The 15336-nt window shown below is 37.1% G+C and overlaps 1 protein-coding gene across 4 annotated transcripts in view; it reads left to right on the forward strand.

Moving 5' to 3' along the window:
* TULP3 (TUB like protein 3) overlaps positions 1-15336 on the forward strand; it is a 32619-nt gene that overhangs the window by 4758 nt on the left and 12525 nt on the right. For all 4 annotated transcript variants that reach the window (XM_030949834.1, XM_030949814.1, XM_030949824.1 and 1 more), the window contains exons 2-3: positions 8702-8753; positions 13555-13717. In XM_030949834.1, coding sequence (XP_030805694.1) covers positions 8721-8753; positions 13555-13717 — 196 coding nt within the window. In that variant the 5' untranslated portion in view covers positions 8702-8720. The remainder of the gene's footprint in view (positions 1-8701; positions 8754-13554; positions 13718-15336) is intronic.

A 15336-nucleotide genomic window follows, 5' to 3' on the forward strand; every position in this document is an offset into this window, starting at 1 on the left:
AATATAAGTTTATGTGCATATTCTTATGATTGTGTGTTTTGTGCAACCCTCCCAGCATTATGATGGCTTTGATGGTTAATGGCTTGTGTGGATTTCTGGCTTCTCTTGGCCTTCCTTCCAGGAGAAGAATACTTATTTTGCTTTAGGTTTGCAGAAATAAATTTATTTGAGACTTGTGGTTAAGGAAAACAAGAATCTCCTTTCTGTTCCCCCGATGTAGTATAGCAGAGAATGACACAGGCTTTTGTTTGCACTCTTCTTTATAGTCCAAATAGAAATCATACTAGCTTCTGTCCAAAGAGTGCTGATTCGTTTTCCTTGGTCTGTTCCCTTGTTCCAAGTAAGAGGAGCTAATCTTTGGTACTTGATAAGTCACTTTTTGAATGGTGTGTAAAACACTAAGCAATAGTCAAAATAGTTCTGTGCACAATATGTAACCTTTTCATCATGCCTTTATTCCTATTGCATTTTCTTGCAACAGCCTATATTTTTTATTGTCATCTAGTTTGTGCTTTCACATTTGGGATCTAAACTTGTAACCTCTAGAACCCAACCAGACAATCACAGAGGATGGAAGGGGCTTCTTGAGCTATCTGGAGCAACCCTGCTGCTCAAGCAGCATTAGCTGGAGCAGATTGCACAGAATGATGTCCAGTTGGGTTTTGAATATTTCCAAAGATGGATACTACAATCTTCCTGAACAACCTGTTCCAATATTTGACCACTTTGTCTGGAAAATTTTTTCTTGATATTGGGTAGAATGTCATGTGCTTTAGTTTGTGTCCATTGCCTCTTGTCCTGTCAGTAGGCACTGCTGGCTTTATTTGCTTTACACCCTTCCATCAAGGTATTTCTACACATGGATAAGTTACTTCCTGAGTCTTCACTTCTCTCAGATTCACCTCATGTAAAACACACTCTGGTCGCTTAAGCACCTTTGTGACCCTTTGCTGGTTATGTCCATCTCTTGTTCCCAGAAGCCCAGAACTGGATGCAGCATCCCATGTGTGGCTTCACCAGCAGAGGGGTGGTGTCACACCCTCAGCCTGCTGGCAGTGCTTTCCCTAATGCAGCCCAGGATGCTTTGCCTTGAGAGACTCGATTCCTGGCTCATGATGAACTTGTTGTCCACCAAAACAAAAGAGTCATAAATTTCTGAAAAATGAATCTCAACAAACAGCATATGCTTCATTCTTCGTTTAACCATAATTCAGCTTGTCTCCTATGGTACTTTCATTTCTCAATATTCTGGTACTTTGCCTTGTTGGGGGTGTGTTTGTGTTGGTGTGTAATAGTGGAGAGAATATTCCACTGCACTTTTGAGATGATAATTTTATACTGGTGTTTTGTGCTTCCACAGATACCATTTTGAAACTGAAGGCAGGTGTGATCTTTGAGTGATCATTTTGCTTTGCCTTCACAGTTTCATTTTACCTTACAAAATCACTGGACCAAGTACTGTAAAGAAAACAGAAGCTTGTGTCTCCTGTACTGATAAATCCTTTTTTCTCCATTGACTTGGCTGTGGCCAGTCAGTACTAAACTGCATCATTATTTACCTAGTTACATTTGGTATGTGAACAGTCACCCCAAAATGGATGCAAGTATGGAAAATTTAGTGCTGCAAGGATAGGCTTGCATTAAATTCACTCCTTTTGTGGGTTAGCCAACAAAAATAATTATTAACCTGTTAATACTTTATAGCAAATAATGTTTGTAGCATGTACTCCTCAGATTAATTTTTGCTTGAATTCCTTCAGCACAGTATTCCTGTTGCTATGAGTTGTCAGGGCAGCTGTTTTGCCACAGTATAGGTGAAACGTATCCATATACATATAGATACATGTAAAGAATATACATATATTCTTCAAAGCACCAGCCTTTTCAGGTTTGGTTTGTTTTGGAGTTTGTTGGGGTATTTTTGTTTGTTTGTTTGTTTGTTTGAAGGGGGTGTTTAGTGGGGAAAGGCAGATGGTGGATATTTTCATTAGGGTGTTTTTGACATGCTTCTGATCTGTGTGGCTTTAAAGAAAAACACCTGATAATTTCACATTAAAATTCCATTTTTAAGCCTGCAGGTAGGTAGAAGAAGAAGTTTTAAAGGATCAGCTTGCTGTTTTGTTTCTTTAGGATCTTTTTTAAGTTGTAAATTGGTCTTTAAGTTGTAAATTGTTCAGATATTTGGTACAAGTTATTGGCGGGAATATGTAGTGGATTCAGGTATATTTTGAAATGAAGTAGGACATGCAGATCTCAGTGCTTGTCTCTAGTTGCTCCCTTAATCCACACTGATCTGGCAGTTGAGTTTATTGTTCTTATTAGTTTATTTTATACTTATTTTCAAATATTCAAAGATAAATCTTATTCAATCTGTATTATGTGGGACAGAATTTCTATACTAAAGCAAGTCCAAGACAGTAGTTTATTTACTCATTCAGAATTGCTTCCAAAACTAAGTGTTCACTCTTTCTATATCATTGTTCTCATAATATATTCAGTAGGTGAAAAACTTTTCAAACAAATTTTGTGAACCCTGTCTCAAAACAGTATTCTATTGGCCTTAGTGTTTTTGAGGTGCAGAGGGATCAAAGGTCAAACTGATTTTACTGATTTCTGTAAAAAAGGCAGATGCACTAAAACTTGCCTTTATTGAAGTATCACCTGCTTAAAAATAATTTAATGAAATGTTGATGCAACTTCAGCAGTGTCACTTAGAAAGAGTGTGGCATTTTATGGGTGATTTTCAGCAGATCAGTTTACTTTGGAAGACTTACTGCTTATTAATTATGAAGGAAAGAATATCCTGTGTTTGCCAAAAAACCCACTCTCTTGCCTTGGGGAAGGCAGAAAAATTTGGTAACCTTCACTCTTACGGATGGGATGCTATGCATTTTCCCAAAAATGTGCAGTTACAGCTGTGTCAGAACTCCACCCTTTTGTGGATTTGAATGTGCATTACAGATAAATTTTGTTCCTCAGTTTCCAGAGACAATATTGCAATTTTTGTTTGGAAGATATTTTTTGAAAGATAAGAATCCTTCCTCAACTAATGTTTTTTCTACAGCTTCTGTTTTCTTTCATAGCTGTAGTTTAGATGAGAATAATCCCCAGGAAAGTTTATTGGAGGGTTAAGAGTTAAAATACTTTCATACCAACTGACTCAATATTTCTTACTAAAGTTGCTTTTGCTTGCACTTCTACAGGTAAAAATAAAATCCAGTGGATGAAGATGTGGGCCATAAGCCACATTCTTCTCATCCCCTGATTTTTAAGTTCTGGGAGTATTGCTCAGAGACATAACTGCTGCTACCACATTAATAAACTCTCCTGCAAAGGAAAAAGAAATTGCATGAGCTTTGTAAGACTCTTGATGGAAGCAGTCCTGTGTAGAGTGAGAAATGGAACCCAAGATATTGGGAGAGTGGGAAGATTTGTGGATGAAAATGGTGTTATTGTGCCTTGGAGCTTCTTTAAAAGGAGTGATGGAAACAACTGAAAATTTAAGGATCTTGATTATTAATATATAGGTTCATATTCCTACTGGTATCTAAAGATTGTGTTTATTGAAAGAATTTCTATGTCAGACTGATACAAAAATATCAAGCTTGTTTGTAACAAGGCACAGTAAATTCCAGATCCAGCTCACTTTAAAATGATCTGGAAGTTTCTGCTGGACACTTTCCCTGAATCTCTCTGCCAAACTATGAACTTTCTGAAACTTTAATACCTTCCTTAGAGCTGTGCACAAATAGGTAGTAATTCCCCAGTTTTTCTCACCAAGGATTGAGTGCAGGTACAGTGCTGATATGTGCTGTAAAGATACTTAGGACAAAAGCTGTGTTTCTTTCTCTTGGGTCAGATTTTCATTTAAGGTTGGAGTGGGGTTTGCTTCTATCAACTAGTCTGACCTTCCTCCTAAAAGAGGCAGCCAACATTACTTTCTTCTTTACTAAACCTTTAACTACTTGAATAGCAGGATAGATTTAGCTCACTGGGAAGCCTTTAAATCTGCAAGTCTTTGCTGCATTATTTGTTTAGGAGGAGAAAACGGAGTACAGTATTTCTTTAGTGGCATATGAGAAATGTACATTTTGTTGAATGCAGGGAAAGCTATAATGGTATTTTCCTTTGTTTAACATACTTCAAATCTGTATTTCCAGTAAGTTCTCAGTCATGTAGGACATTTTGTCTCTACAGGGTGCTCTTTCCTGTTGCTTTTCTCTGCTTATTGCCTCTCATTCACAACTGCAGCCAGTCAATTCCTTTCAAAACTAGTCCATGGTCCGTAACAAAGACAACTTTTTTTTTTCCCTCCTTTTAACTTCAACAGTCAGTATATAAAGGGGATTTAATTAAAATAACCTGAAAGAAGAATGCTTAGCTCTCCCATCTGGGATAACCACACCTGAAATAGGAGGTAAACCATAGCCTTAGTCAACAGCAACTTCTGACATAACAATATTCAAGCTTGATAAAACCTGTTGTTTTCTTTTGAAAGTCCACAGCTCCATGAGTTATCCTAATGGTTAATTAGTCACAATGTTAAATAAAAAACTTATTTGCAACCTGAATTTGTTTAGCTTCAGTTATTTATGTCTGGATTTTATTATCTTCTCTCTCATCAATGTCATGTGTACCCTCAAATCCATGGAATACAGTGGAGTGTATTGAATTTCTCTTGAATAAACTGTAGGATGCATTGAAATCTTACTAAGAGGTGCACTTTCCAGTCCTTGGTCAATTTGTTCAGCTTTCTGCTGAACTCGCGTCAATTTGTCAGTCCTTTCTCTTATGTGGACCTTGGACAGAATGGGAGAACATTTTCAGTGTGGTGGATTGCTTTTATTTTCTACATTCTGCTTTGATATCAGGATTTTTCATTCTTCTCAGAGTTGGATTATACTGTATGTTTGTGTTTGGCTGATTCAATGGTAATTATTGCCAAGTACTTAGAACATAAGTATTTTGATTGGTTTTTTTTTCAAGTACAGCATACTCAGGAACACAGACAAGCTGCAATGAAAATAAGAGTGTTACCTCTGCTTATCCACAGTTTGTAATGCCAGAATTTCAGTGTTATTGAAAAATATGTCTATTCTGAAATAACTGTCAATACATGTAGTGTTCCTTTTTTACAGAAAGGAAAATAAATCACACAAAAAGGAAGCTTCAGTTGCATACATGATAAGAATATCTGTTAAATAATTTGTGAGTTACATCTTCATTGTGGTTGTTTGCTATTCTGAAAATGGTTAGGAAAGACCAAATTGATTTATAATAAATTTGTTGCATATTCCTATTGCAACACTTTAATTTCTGATTATGAAATGAAAACCAGGCTGATTCTGATTTCAGTAGGAATTTGAGATGCTACCAGCTAAAATAAAACTTTTTGCTCCATGTTAGTCTGTGTTAAATCTGTGAACCCCTTTGCATCTTGCTGTCTTCTTCCATGTTTTATTAAATATTATTTAAGTTGCTTTCCTACTCTCATTTTTATTCTGTATCCTGCACTATCACTAGTCTTTCCTTGTATGTTCTGTTCTGTGTAATCTTTCCTTTCTCTGTGGCACATGTCTGTTACCTGTCATGCAGCTTCAGCAGCATTGCAGGTGGATTCTGGTAAATGCAGCAGTGGTGTCTGTGGCAGGATCTCATGTAGGCTGCTGTGCTGCAGTGGTTGGGGACAGGACATTGATACAGACTGCTTGAAAATTTTCAGTTCTTATTTATCAAGGGTAAATGGGCAACTGGTTTGGTGTTCAGGATTTTTTTTTCTCTGTTTCTAACTGTGGTGTTGTAGCTATGGAAATTCTGCTTATTTTTCCTGTTCCTGATGGATATATAATTTTTCTTATTGCACATAAACCCTTCAAACAGAAAAGCCATGCAAAGGGCACAGTGCTTTGGTGTGGGTATGTCTGACAGAGCACTGACGTGTGTTGTCAGTCCGGCTGAAGGAGGATTCCTGCTCGAAGCCTCCAGCTGGATTAGCACACCACTTACATTCCTTATTGGTGAGCTGTGGGAGTGACTCTGGCACAGCGTTTTCCTGTTAAAGTTTGTAATAACACCAACTCTGCTGTGGGGGGGTAGAAAAAGGCTTGAAGTGTGGGAATATCTTTTTTGGCTGGTTATTATGTTTTCAAAATGATGAGTTCTAGAAGAAAAGTTGCAGGAGCAGTAAAAAAAAAAGTAGTGTGAAAGGGGTGTTTTTAAGCTAGTATTTATAGTGCTACATTGCTCATGACTTTATTTTACTGCTTGTGTGAAACCTTAAAATCATGACTTTATTTTATTGCTTGTGTGAAACTTTGCACTTTAAAATGGCAAGCATTGATGGTTGCTTTCTTTTTTTTTTTTTTGCTGAGTTTTGCCTGCAACTCAGCTTTTTTGGTCTGTGTTTTAAAGTAAATTGTAAGAAAACGCTTTGCTATCTTTTTCCTTTATCAAGCTCTGTTAGAATCTTTATGTTCAAGCATCAGTTAAGTAGCCAGAGTTGAGGCACTGTGTAGTCTGTGTTATGCTCCTGTTACATTGTGGAACTTTATTTCAGCCTAGGTAGAAAATAATTTAACATACAAAGTAAATAATTTTCACTGAAGATTTCCACAGGGCATGTATGTGGGTCCTGCTATTTCAGCGCTTTGTCATTTTCCAGGTAGAAAAGAAACTTTGTAAACTTATTTCCTGAAGTGGTAGTGTTTATTTCTTCTGATTTTTTAAAGAGACTCAAATTGCTTGGGGATACATTTTCTGCTAGGAAAAGCAACAAATCCACAGACAGCAGCTTGTACCTACACAGGACACCTTTGTGTCCGTCAGAATGTGTCTGTAAGTCTGCTGCTGATCACAGGTATGTAGATTGCTTTAATAACAAACTCTCAACTGCAGCTAACAAATCTCATCAAGTTCTTAATCAGGAGCTGTATGAGAAGAAAAGGACTATTCCCTCTCCCTTTTGTTGCTTTTTTTGTCATGAATATTTTAAGTAGAACTTTTAGTTGTTTTTCAGACTTTGCTAAAGATGGCCTGTTCCATCACCTGTGCTATAAATAATAAGCATGTCACCTTTCATGCTGAAGTTTTGTGTGACAACTGTTGTATATTGTACTGCACTGAGTAGATGTGCTTCTGCTTGTTTCTTTCTTAAGTTGTGGCTATTTTCAAGTGAAGATGACTGTATTACTGTGAATGTTGCTTTGGGCATACACAGCTCTCCATCCCTATTCAAGAAAGACACTAATTTTTCCAGGCCCTCCATTCTCTTAGAATCCAAGACACTGTGTATTACAGGTCCATGTGAGGAGTAACATCAGTTTTTAGAAACAAAATGTTTTCAAGGTCTTAGACCTGTTGTGTGATACTTCAAATTCATAGGAAAAAAAAGTATAGAAATAAGGAAAACTGTGGAATAAAAAAGCAATGGCAGTCTTAACTTGCTTTAAAATACTACTGGTTGGAAAATCAGTATTAATTTTAGAGTATACAAGTTGTTATATATGATGTGTGTATACAGAACTCTTTTTCTGCATATTTCAATCTTCCAGAGCAGGGTCTGTGTTTACTGGGGTAGTTTGTCTTTAAGGACCTTTGATTTGTCATCTGCTTGCCAGAAGTTGAGTGAAATGTGTGTTTGATAGGGGTTAAGGGGACTCAGGCTTTTCTTTTCTCTTAGCTCTGTGTGCTGTAATCCAATTTCCATGGCATGTGTTTTGCAGAAACCCCAGCTCTGCTCTCTTGGTGTATCTCTGGTTTTCCTTGTTAGGGTTATATTCAGCACTGGCTGCCAGCTTATGACTTCACATCATTGGACATTTATGGATACCTAGACCAGACAGAGAATTTCCTGTTTAAATTGAAATTGTGGCTTGCCCTGCTTTTCTGCATGCTATTAATAAAATATATAATGTTTGTCTGTTTCCCACATTAAATACCTTCTTCCTGATGCTTTCTTACTTCTAGAGAGGTCTTGTCAAAACTGTGTTGAAGGAAAGAGCACAACTGTGGTCAGCAGAGTATGTGCTTAATAGTCAATTAACATTTCCCCTTTGTGGGGTTAACTGCTTTAAATTGCATGTTATGGAATAATTCACTATCATACAAAAGGAAATAGGAAGTCTATATGGAACACAGCTTGGAACAAAAAATCAGAGTTCTCTATAGAATACTGAAATAGGGAAATAATTATTTTTTACCTTTAGGAGTTAATGTCAGATGTTGCAAACACAGATTCTCTCAGGTATTAACTGTAGTTAACTGAACGTCTGTCAGGAAGAGAAAATGCTGTAGGTTTGACTCCACAACAAAACTGAATTCATTTGGAATTGGGTATCCAGTGAAGAAGCAGGGACTTTACTGAATTGATCTGAACTGTTTTAAGCCTTCAGGTGTAAACTGTCTCCTAGCCCCACCTCAATAAAGGTTTGTAATCCATCTACCAGTAATGAAGCCTTTGATGCTTTCAAAGCCTTTCCAGAAAGGTTTAGTAAGGGGACTAAAACAGAGTTCAATCTTATTTACGACAGAATATGATGTTTTATTTTTAATATCTTGTGACTTGGTCTTCATGTGAGATAGAAGTACTATCTAACAGTCAGTTTTAAGTCTTGATGATGAAGTTGTTGTCTGAAAATATCCCATGTTGTTGTAATGCAAACTGTTTAATAGCAATAATTGATTGTTTATTTTGCTTTTCCAGCATCTTTGAGGATGAAAGCATGAAACTACGACAGCTGAAACTGCAGAATCAGGTAAGTGATAGTGCTGAAGCTGGTAAAGATAAGTAAAGAAAATCAAACAGCCCCCCTAAAGACTTGAGAAATGGGGGTGAAGTGCTAAAAATGGTTGGTCTAATGAACTTCAAAAATTTTCATGGTTTTTATTAGTTCAAGTCAACCTTGCCATGGCTTGTAGATTTGGTGTGTTTGATTAATTTATTTTTCATATGTTCTCTTATTTCATTGGGATTGAGTCACTAGAGAGCAGGAATAAATCAAAAGATGGGAAGACTGCAGGGAATTACCCATTTTAAGCATCAAAGGAATGGTTTCACTGACCTATAGAATGATCTCTTTAACACTGCTGTTGAGAAGGATCTCCAGCCTCTTTTGACCTTTTTTTGTTTCCTACAATGAAAATATTTACAGCCAAGCATGGGTCAATTATTAGGATATCGGTCTCAGTTTCTGAAGTAGTGTTTGCTGGATGCTTACATTACCATATTCTTCAAAGCAATGAAGTATCCATCCTTAATATTCTTTCTCTGTGAAGTTTCAAATGCTTGTAAATAGATTAGACAATGTGAGACTCATGATTCTCTTGCTGGCCATTTCACATGGACCACAGATCACTGTCTTGCATTAAACTCATCTTGTTTAAATTAAAGTATGGTTTTTAGGAAAGCATTTTCCCAGCTAGCATCTTTAAGTCCAGACACAGCAGTCTTCAGGGAACTGTTGCAGTGGGTAATAATCCTCTTTACAAGAACCTGGTTATTATTTGTAGTCTGAGTTTGCTAGGCTTTGACTTCAGGTACTGAATTTATTACCAATATTATTGGGTCTATACAGGCATTTATCTAAAATACTTCAGAGTCAAGAGGTATAATTTATCTTTGGTCATATTTATGGAAGGTACAGTAGTCCTTTATCTGTAGACTATCAAATGACACTTGTTTAAAAACAAACATTTAAAAATAGAATTAATTAAAATAAATTATAAAAGAGCATTTAGTGTCAAATGCCATTTGGTAAGAAATTCCAAAACTAAGGGTGGTCTGACTGCTTGGTGATGAACCTCAGGGTCTGGTATAGAACTGGTCTTGGATCATAAGCTGGTAATAATCACTGTCTCCTAGTGCTGGGTACTGTGTTTTGCTTAGTGTCAGGCCTTGCCATGGGGATGCATGGCTATTCCTCCAAAAAAGCCAGCTGGGCTGGGTGGAATTCCCTCAGAGCAGCTGTCAGTTGCACTATGAAGAAGTCAGTTTAAATAATTAGTTTCCTTTCGCAAATTTGTTTCCATCTTTCTTGGATTTGGTTGAGATTGCAATCATCTGCAAAAGAAACAGCTAGAAAATGTCACTAAATATATTTCAACTCCTTGCCCTTTGCAAATGAGATTTGTTGAGAAGTGCTGACAATCTCTAATTAGGATTATAGAATTAGGTTTTGGATATTAATTTTAAAGTTTACTTTTACATGAATAGTACTGTGCCTTCTGAAGAAACAAAAGCCAATAGGAGATCACTACCAAATATGATGGACTCGCTGCTGGTTGTAGCTGATGCCTTGCTTGATTAATTTGTCATAAACAATTATAGGAATTGAAATTTTAAAAATGCAAAATGTTTTAATGCAGCAGGATCATATATAGAATCTCTGGTCATACAGAGAATCTGGAATAAGCCGTAGCAGAGCCATGCCTGTCCATCCATCTTTATGATTTTGGAAACCCCATCTTATGGGTTTGGAAACCCTGTAATTGCAGTAAAATATTATTTATAATAGTGCATGACATCAAGTTCCATCTGTGGGCCAGCTCTGCCTGCCAGGATGCTTTTTTCTCCTGGACTACTGCCTTTTCCTTGAGGCAAGAGCGTGTGGTTGCTCAGGCAGTGCTTATTTCCTCATTAGTTGAAGATTTTTGAGTCTTCTCAGGCGCCTGCAGCTCCGAGTGCAATGCTGCCATCTCCCTGTGCAGCGGGAGCACGAAGCCTGGCGTGTTTCTGAATGCACCTGGTGTGGTGCATTGCTCTTGACATGGAGTTTCACTGATGCCACCATCACTGCCGTTGTCACTGCTGCCCCAGCATAAGCTAAGGGGCAGCTGGAAGAGGAGAGGATGTTCCCTAGCCAGGATCCATCCTGCATGGCCTGCTAGGGTTAGGACTGTACCAACTAATAAGAAGCACAGGATTGCACCTTCAAGGCTGGAGTGGTTGGAACTTTCCTGTATATCAGCTTCCTGCCATCACAGCTGGAGAAAGAGTACTAAGCTAGTTGTTTTAATAGTACACTAGATATTCTCATGTGACTTCTCTTTGAAGCTCATTTGAACAGGAGCTGGTGGTTTCTGATCCTCTAGTCATCCTACACTCTGATGTTATGCTTTTCTAAGGTGTTTCTGCAAGTGTTTAATGCATGGAGCACACAAAATCCCAAGCAAATAATGATAATTAGTGTGTTATTTATTTGATGGGTTTTGTGTTCTGCTGTCCTGTTCATGAACTATCTACATTTTATGTAGTGATATTAAATGGATTTTTACTGTAACACAGAGCTGGAGGAAAAGGCTAATTAGTAGAAAAAATGAAACAAAATACCTGTTTCCTTTTTCTACTTCCTGAGTGGAATACGGCTGGGAATACATTGTACAGAAGGGCAGGCTGCTCTGCCACCCTATGGAGAGAAAATGAACTACTGTTTGCTGTCCTGACAGTGGACTTGCACATATTTTTTCCATCTCAGTATGCAGTCATAAAGAGAAGCCTTTAAAAAAAATTAAGTTGCTATCAAGTTTTGTCCTTTGGTTGTCCTGTGGTTCTTGCAAGAAAGGAAGGTCAGTCACATCTACCAGCAGTAAACTGTTTTAACACAAGCTGATCCTGTTGGATTGGTGAGTCCAAGAAACTCTTTGATGTAACACAGTGTATAAGAATAATAATTAAAATTTAGGCTGGTGAGCAGTGAAATGTTTAAAAAAAGCTTATCTAATGGAATAATCCACTAAATAATTCTTGAAACTACTATATCTGGTGTTGATCCCAAATTCAATTTTACATTCTAACAGTAGCTGTGTATTTTCTTATTTTCTTACTGGCTTTAGGTTGTAACTGTTTTGTGTTTTGCTGTTTTTTTGGGGTTTTGGTTTTTTTTTTCTTGCCTGTCTATTTGTCAGGTAGAGAAGCCTTGACAACAATTTTTCTCAAATCCTTATTCTGAGTATAATGTTTTGATTCTTGTTTTTCCTCTCTCCTTTGGAGAATTATAAACTATCACGACTTTTTTTACCTTTCCTCAGCTTTAATTTAAAAAAGGAACAAGCAACACAAACCAATGTAAATTCTTCTGAAACGTCTGACTACCTTCCTAGAAAACACATCTGTAATTAGTAATTTCTAAGAATTTGACTTTACGGCTTATTTTTCTTTTCTTATTCTAGACAAATGTTATAATCTCTTTGGAATTCTGTGTAATTTTTGCTCTGCAGGATAATCTTTGCAAATAATTCTGCAGTAGCAAACACTACCTGTACTGCAGTCCAGTCTTCAAAGGGTAATTCTGAGTTTAAATAAAAAAAGTAATTTTGTTTCAAGGTATTTGTTTTTGTTTGTTTGTTGTATTTGAGGTTTTGTATGTTTGGTTGTGGGTGGTTGGGTTTTTGGTTTTTGGGGTTTTTTCTCTTTTAGATAAGTGAAAAAACAGACAAAATAAAGAATCAAGGGCTGAATTATGTTGCAATTCCTCAGGGAGAGGTTACCTGAGAAACGAAACTCACTTGAGATAAAAAGACTAATAGTAGAGGGAAAAACCAGCAAGAGAAAAAGAATAACAGGAGAGAAAAGGGCTCCAAAAATGTCTGTTACTCAAGTGAATTGTATTGTTGGTACTGATGAATTGTTCATGTGGTACTGCATCAAAACTAAAAATAATTTCATGGAGAAATGGTTTCTGTCATCAAAAACAATTTTTAGGGGTGTTCAGGTACCTAAGAGACAGCTATGGATAAACTGCATCTACTGTAAGGAGCTTGCACGTTGTTTGCATAATGGTGCAGGATATTAGAATATGATTTTTCCTTCTTCATGCATCACCTTTGTTTTTAAGGACTAGGCAGGTCTGTCTAAAATGGCACCATGTCCCTTTTTGCCTTGATTTAAGTCTAGAAGTTGTTTCTGTTCTTGTTGCTTAGGAAATCTTAAGTATCAAATGTATATGTATCTTGGAGAAATAATGTTTTCATTTTTAGCATTTGGACTTACCAGTCTTTCCTTTCAGTCCTGAATTATATGGAAAAAATTTTCAAGGTAGATAAAATTTCTTTTTAGTGGGTCATTCCTATTTTAATTACTGTTATTTATTTATTTATTTATCGCCCCACCTTAGGTCTCTTTCTCTATCTCTCAGCATTGGTTTCTGGGAACTACTTGCTTTAAGTTTTCCCTATAAGGTGATAGCTTTTGAGATAAAAATCTTTTCCTTTGCAAGTCCTGACTGTTTCATACTGGATTATGGATGACTGCTGAAATTGTCTATTTTTGTTAAGGATTGCTGCAACTGAGACTGGGTGAAAGGATTTTACTGGTAGTCTCAAGACAGGTCAGAATAAGGAGGTGTCCATGTCAACCTCTAGTGGAGAATCAAAGTCAGTATCTCACTCCAAAACCACAGTGATGTCTGTGTGTAAGATTTTTGTAGGAGCTTGCAAGAACATTTCAGTTTTATTTGACATTCTGATCAGGGACATGTCATTGCCAGTGGCTGAGGCGTGGATTCTGCCTCTCTAGATGTGGTTACTCATCTCTGTTTCCTGCTTTTCTTTATTCCACAGAGAGCCCTTCTAGAGAAGAAGCAGAGGAAGAAACGTCTCGATCCATTGATGGTGCAGCCAAATCCTGAGGCCAAGCCGCGCAGGTCAAAGCCCAAAGGGGGCGAGGAGCAGACTCCTTTAGTAGAAACTCCTACCCCTGTCCACAGTGATGTTGTTTTACATGGTAAATAATCAACCTGATTGCAACAGGGTTCTCCAAAATCCCAGTGCATGCATTATGTCACAGATGGGTGCTTACATTGCTGTGGTAGGGGTCAAGTGATAAGATTGATTACATACTTTTCTATATACAAAAGCTGAATTGTAGTACAGTATGGTTGAGCAATACTAAACTGTGAAAGCAAGCAAAAACTTCACCTTGATTTCTGTGACAGTTGTAAATCTTCATGTAGCCTTGAGTAATCTCTCCCTTGTTTTAGGCTAGAAGAACTGTAGAAATGGGCTGGCAACTTCTATAAAGGTGGGGACATACAAATCAAAAGTAAAAAAATCTTCTAAAGCTGTAAGATAAAGAAAATAATTCAGTAGTGACTGCTTGTACAGTGTTTCCTTATGGTGTCATGGATACTCCACCTCAAGATTGCATATGACTGAATGATAAAGTGGAGAAAGCAAACAAAAAGTGTTGTGAACACTGTGTTAGGCTCTTGATGGTTTTTACCTCATCTGTTGTTTTTTGTGGGCTTCATTGAGACTGAAACATGACAGGTTATAGTGGTCCGCAAAGTCACAAGCACAAAATGCTATCAGGGCCAAAGGCAATAACTTGGTGATCTCAAAACATTGCAGTAGAATAGTGACCATTATTTTAGGAATGAAAAGAAATGCAGTAGTGAGAGCCTTAAGCCTCCCATGTCACAGGGAGATGAAAAGAGCAGCAATGAAATCCTTATATTCCAGTGGAAGTGTCAGGAAGTTGTTTATGAGAGCCAGGATCCCATCAGTCTATCAAGAAAGTTATGGGAAACTTCTAAGGCTTTGAGATGTGTGCTATTGCAGGGTGTTATAATACAAGCCTTGTATTGATAGCAAATTAATATACACAGTAGAATTTTAAACCTCCAAATAAAGGGTGTTACCTGGTTTGAAGATCACAGTTGGAACTATGTTATCCCTTCTGTCTTGTATATTTTTCTTGTTCTTGTTCAAAATATTCTTTGAGTATTTTTCTTGTTCTCCAGATGCCTTTCAGGATCATAGGATGGGAAGTGGTGGTGTTTGTGGTGGCATTTATATGTCTAAAATTAGGCGTAAGAAAGCTTCTGTTAAAAGACACTTTCAAGTTGAGAAGAGAATGAGAGATAAGATAGGTATAACTTTTAAGGTAGAAGTCTTCAGTAAGACTCAAATGAAAACTTAACAGCTCATTCACTACCTTTCATAGTTCTGAGGCTTCCTCAGTGCAAGCAAGTCCTGGTAAGATGTGATAACAGCAGTAAGCATGTCAGAAATACAATGCCTAGTAAAGCAGTAGAGTTTTAAGAAGGAAGACAGTGGGAAAACAAGAAATCCAAAGCTGGAGCTACACTTAGGTATTAAGTGCTATATATTAGGTGTTATGCCAGACCCTGACATCAAGATGCCACCACCAAGTGTAGTGCATCACTGTGGTGTATGATTTAAACATGAAAATTCCATTCTAACAAAAAGATAGATGTTTTTTTTCTGTCTATGGCTGTAGATACTTTTATGAAATTGATTTGTGGTGTTCACTGTAGAGTACTCACTGGCATAAGAGCAAACAATGTGAAGGAAAAGAAAATAAGGGAGATGTCTGTAAAT

This window comes from Camarhynchus parvulus, chromosome 1, assembly GCF_901933205.1.
Source record: "Camarhynchus parvulus chromosome 1, STF_HiC, whole genome shotgun sequence".
Classification (NCBI taxonomy): domain Eukaryota; kingdom Metazoa; phylum Chordata; class Aves; order Passeriformes; family Thraupidae; genus Camarhynchus; species Camarhynchus parvulus.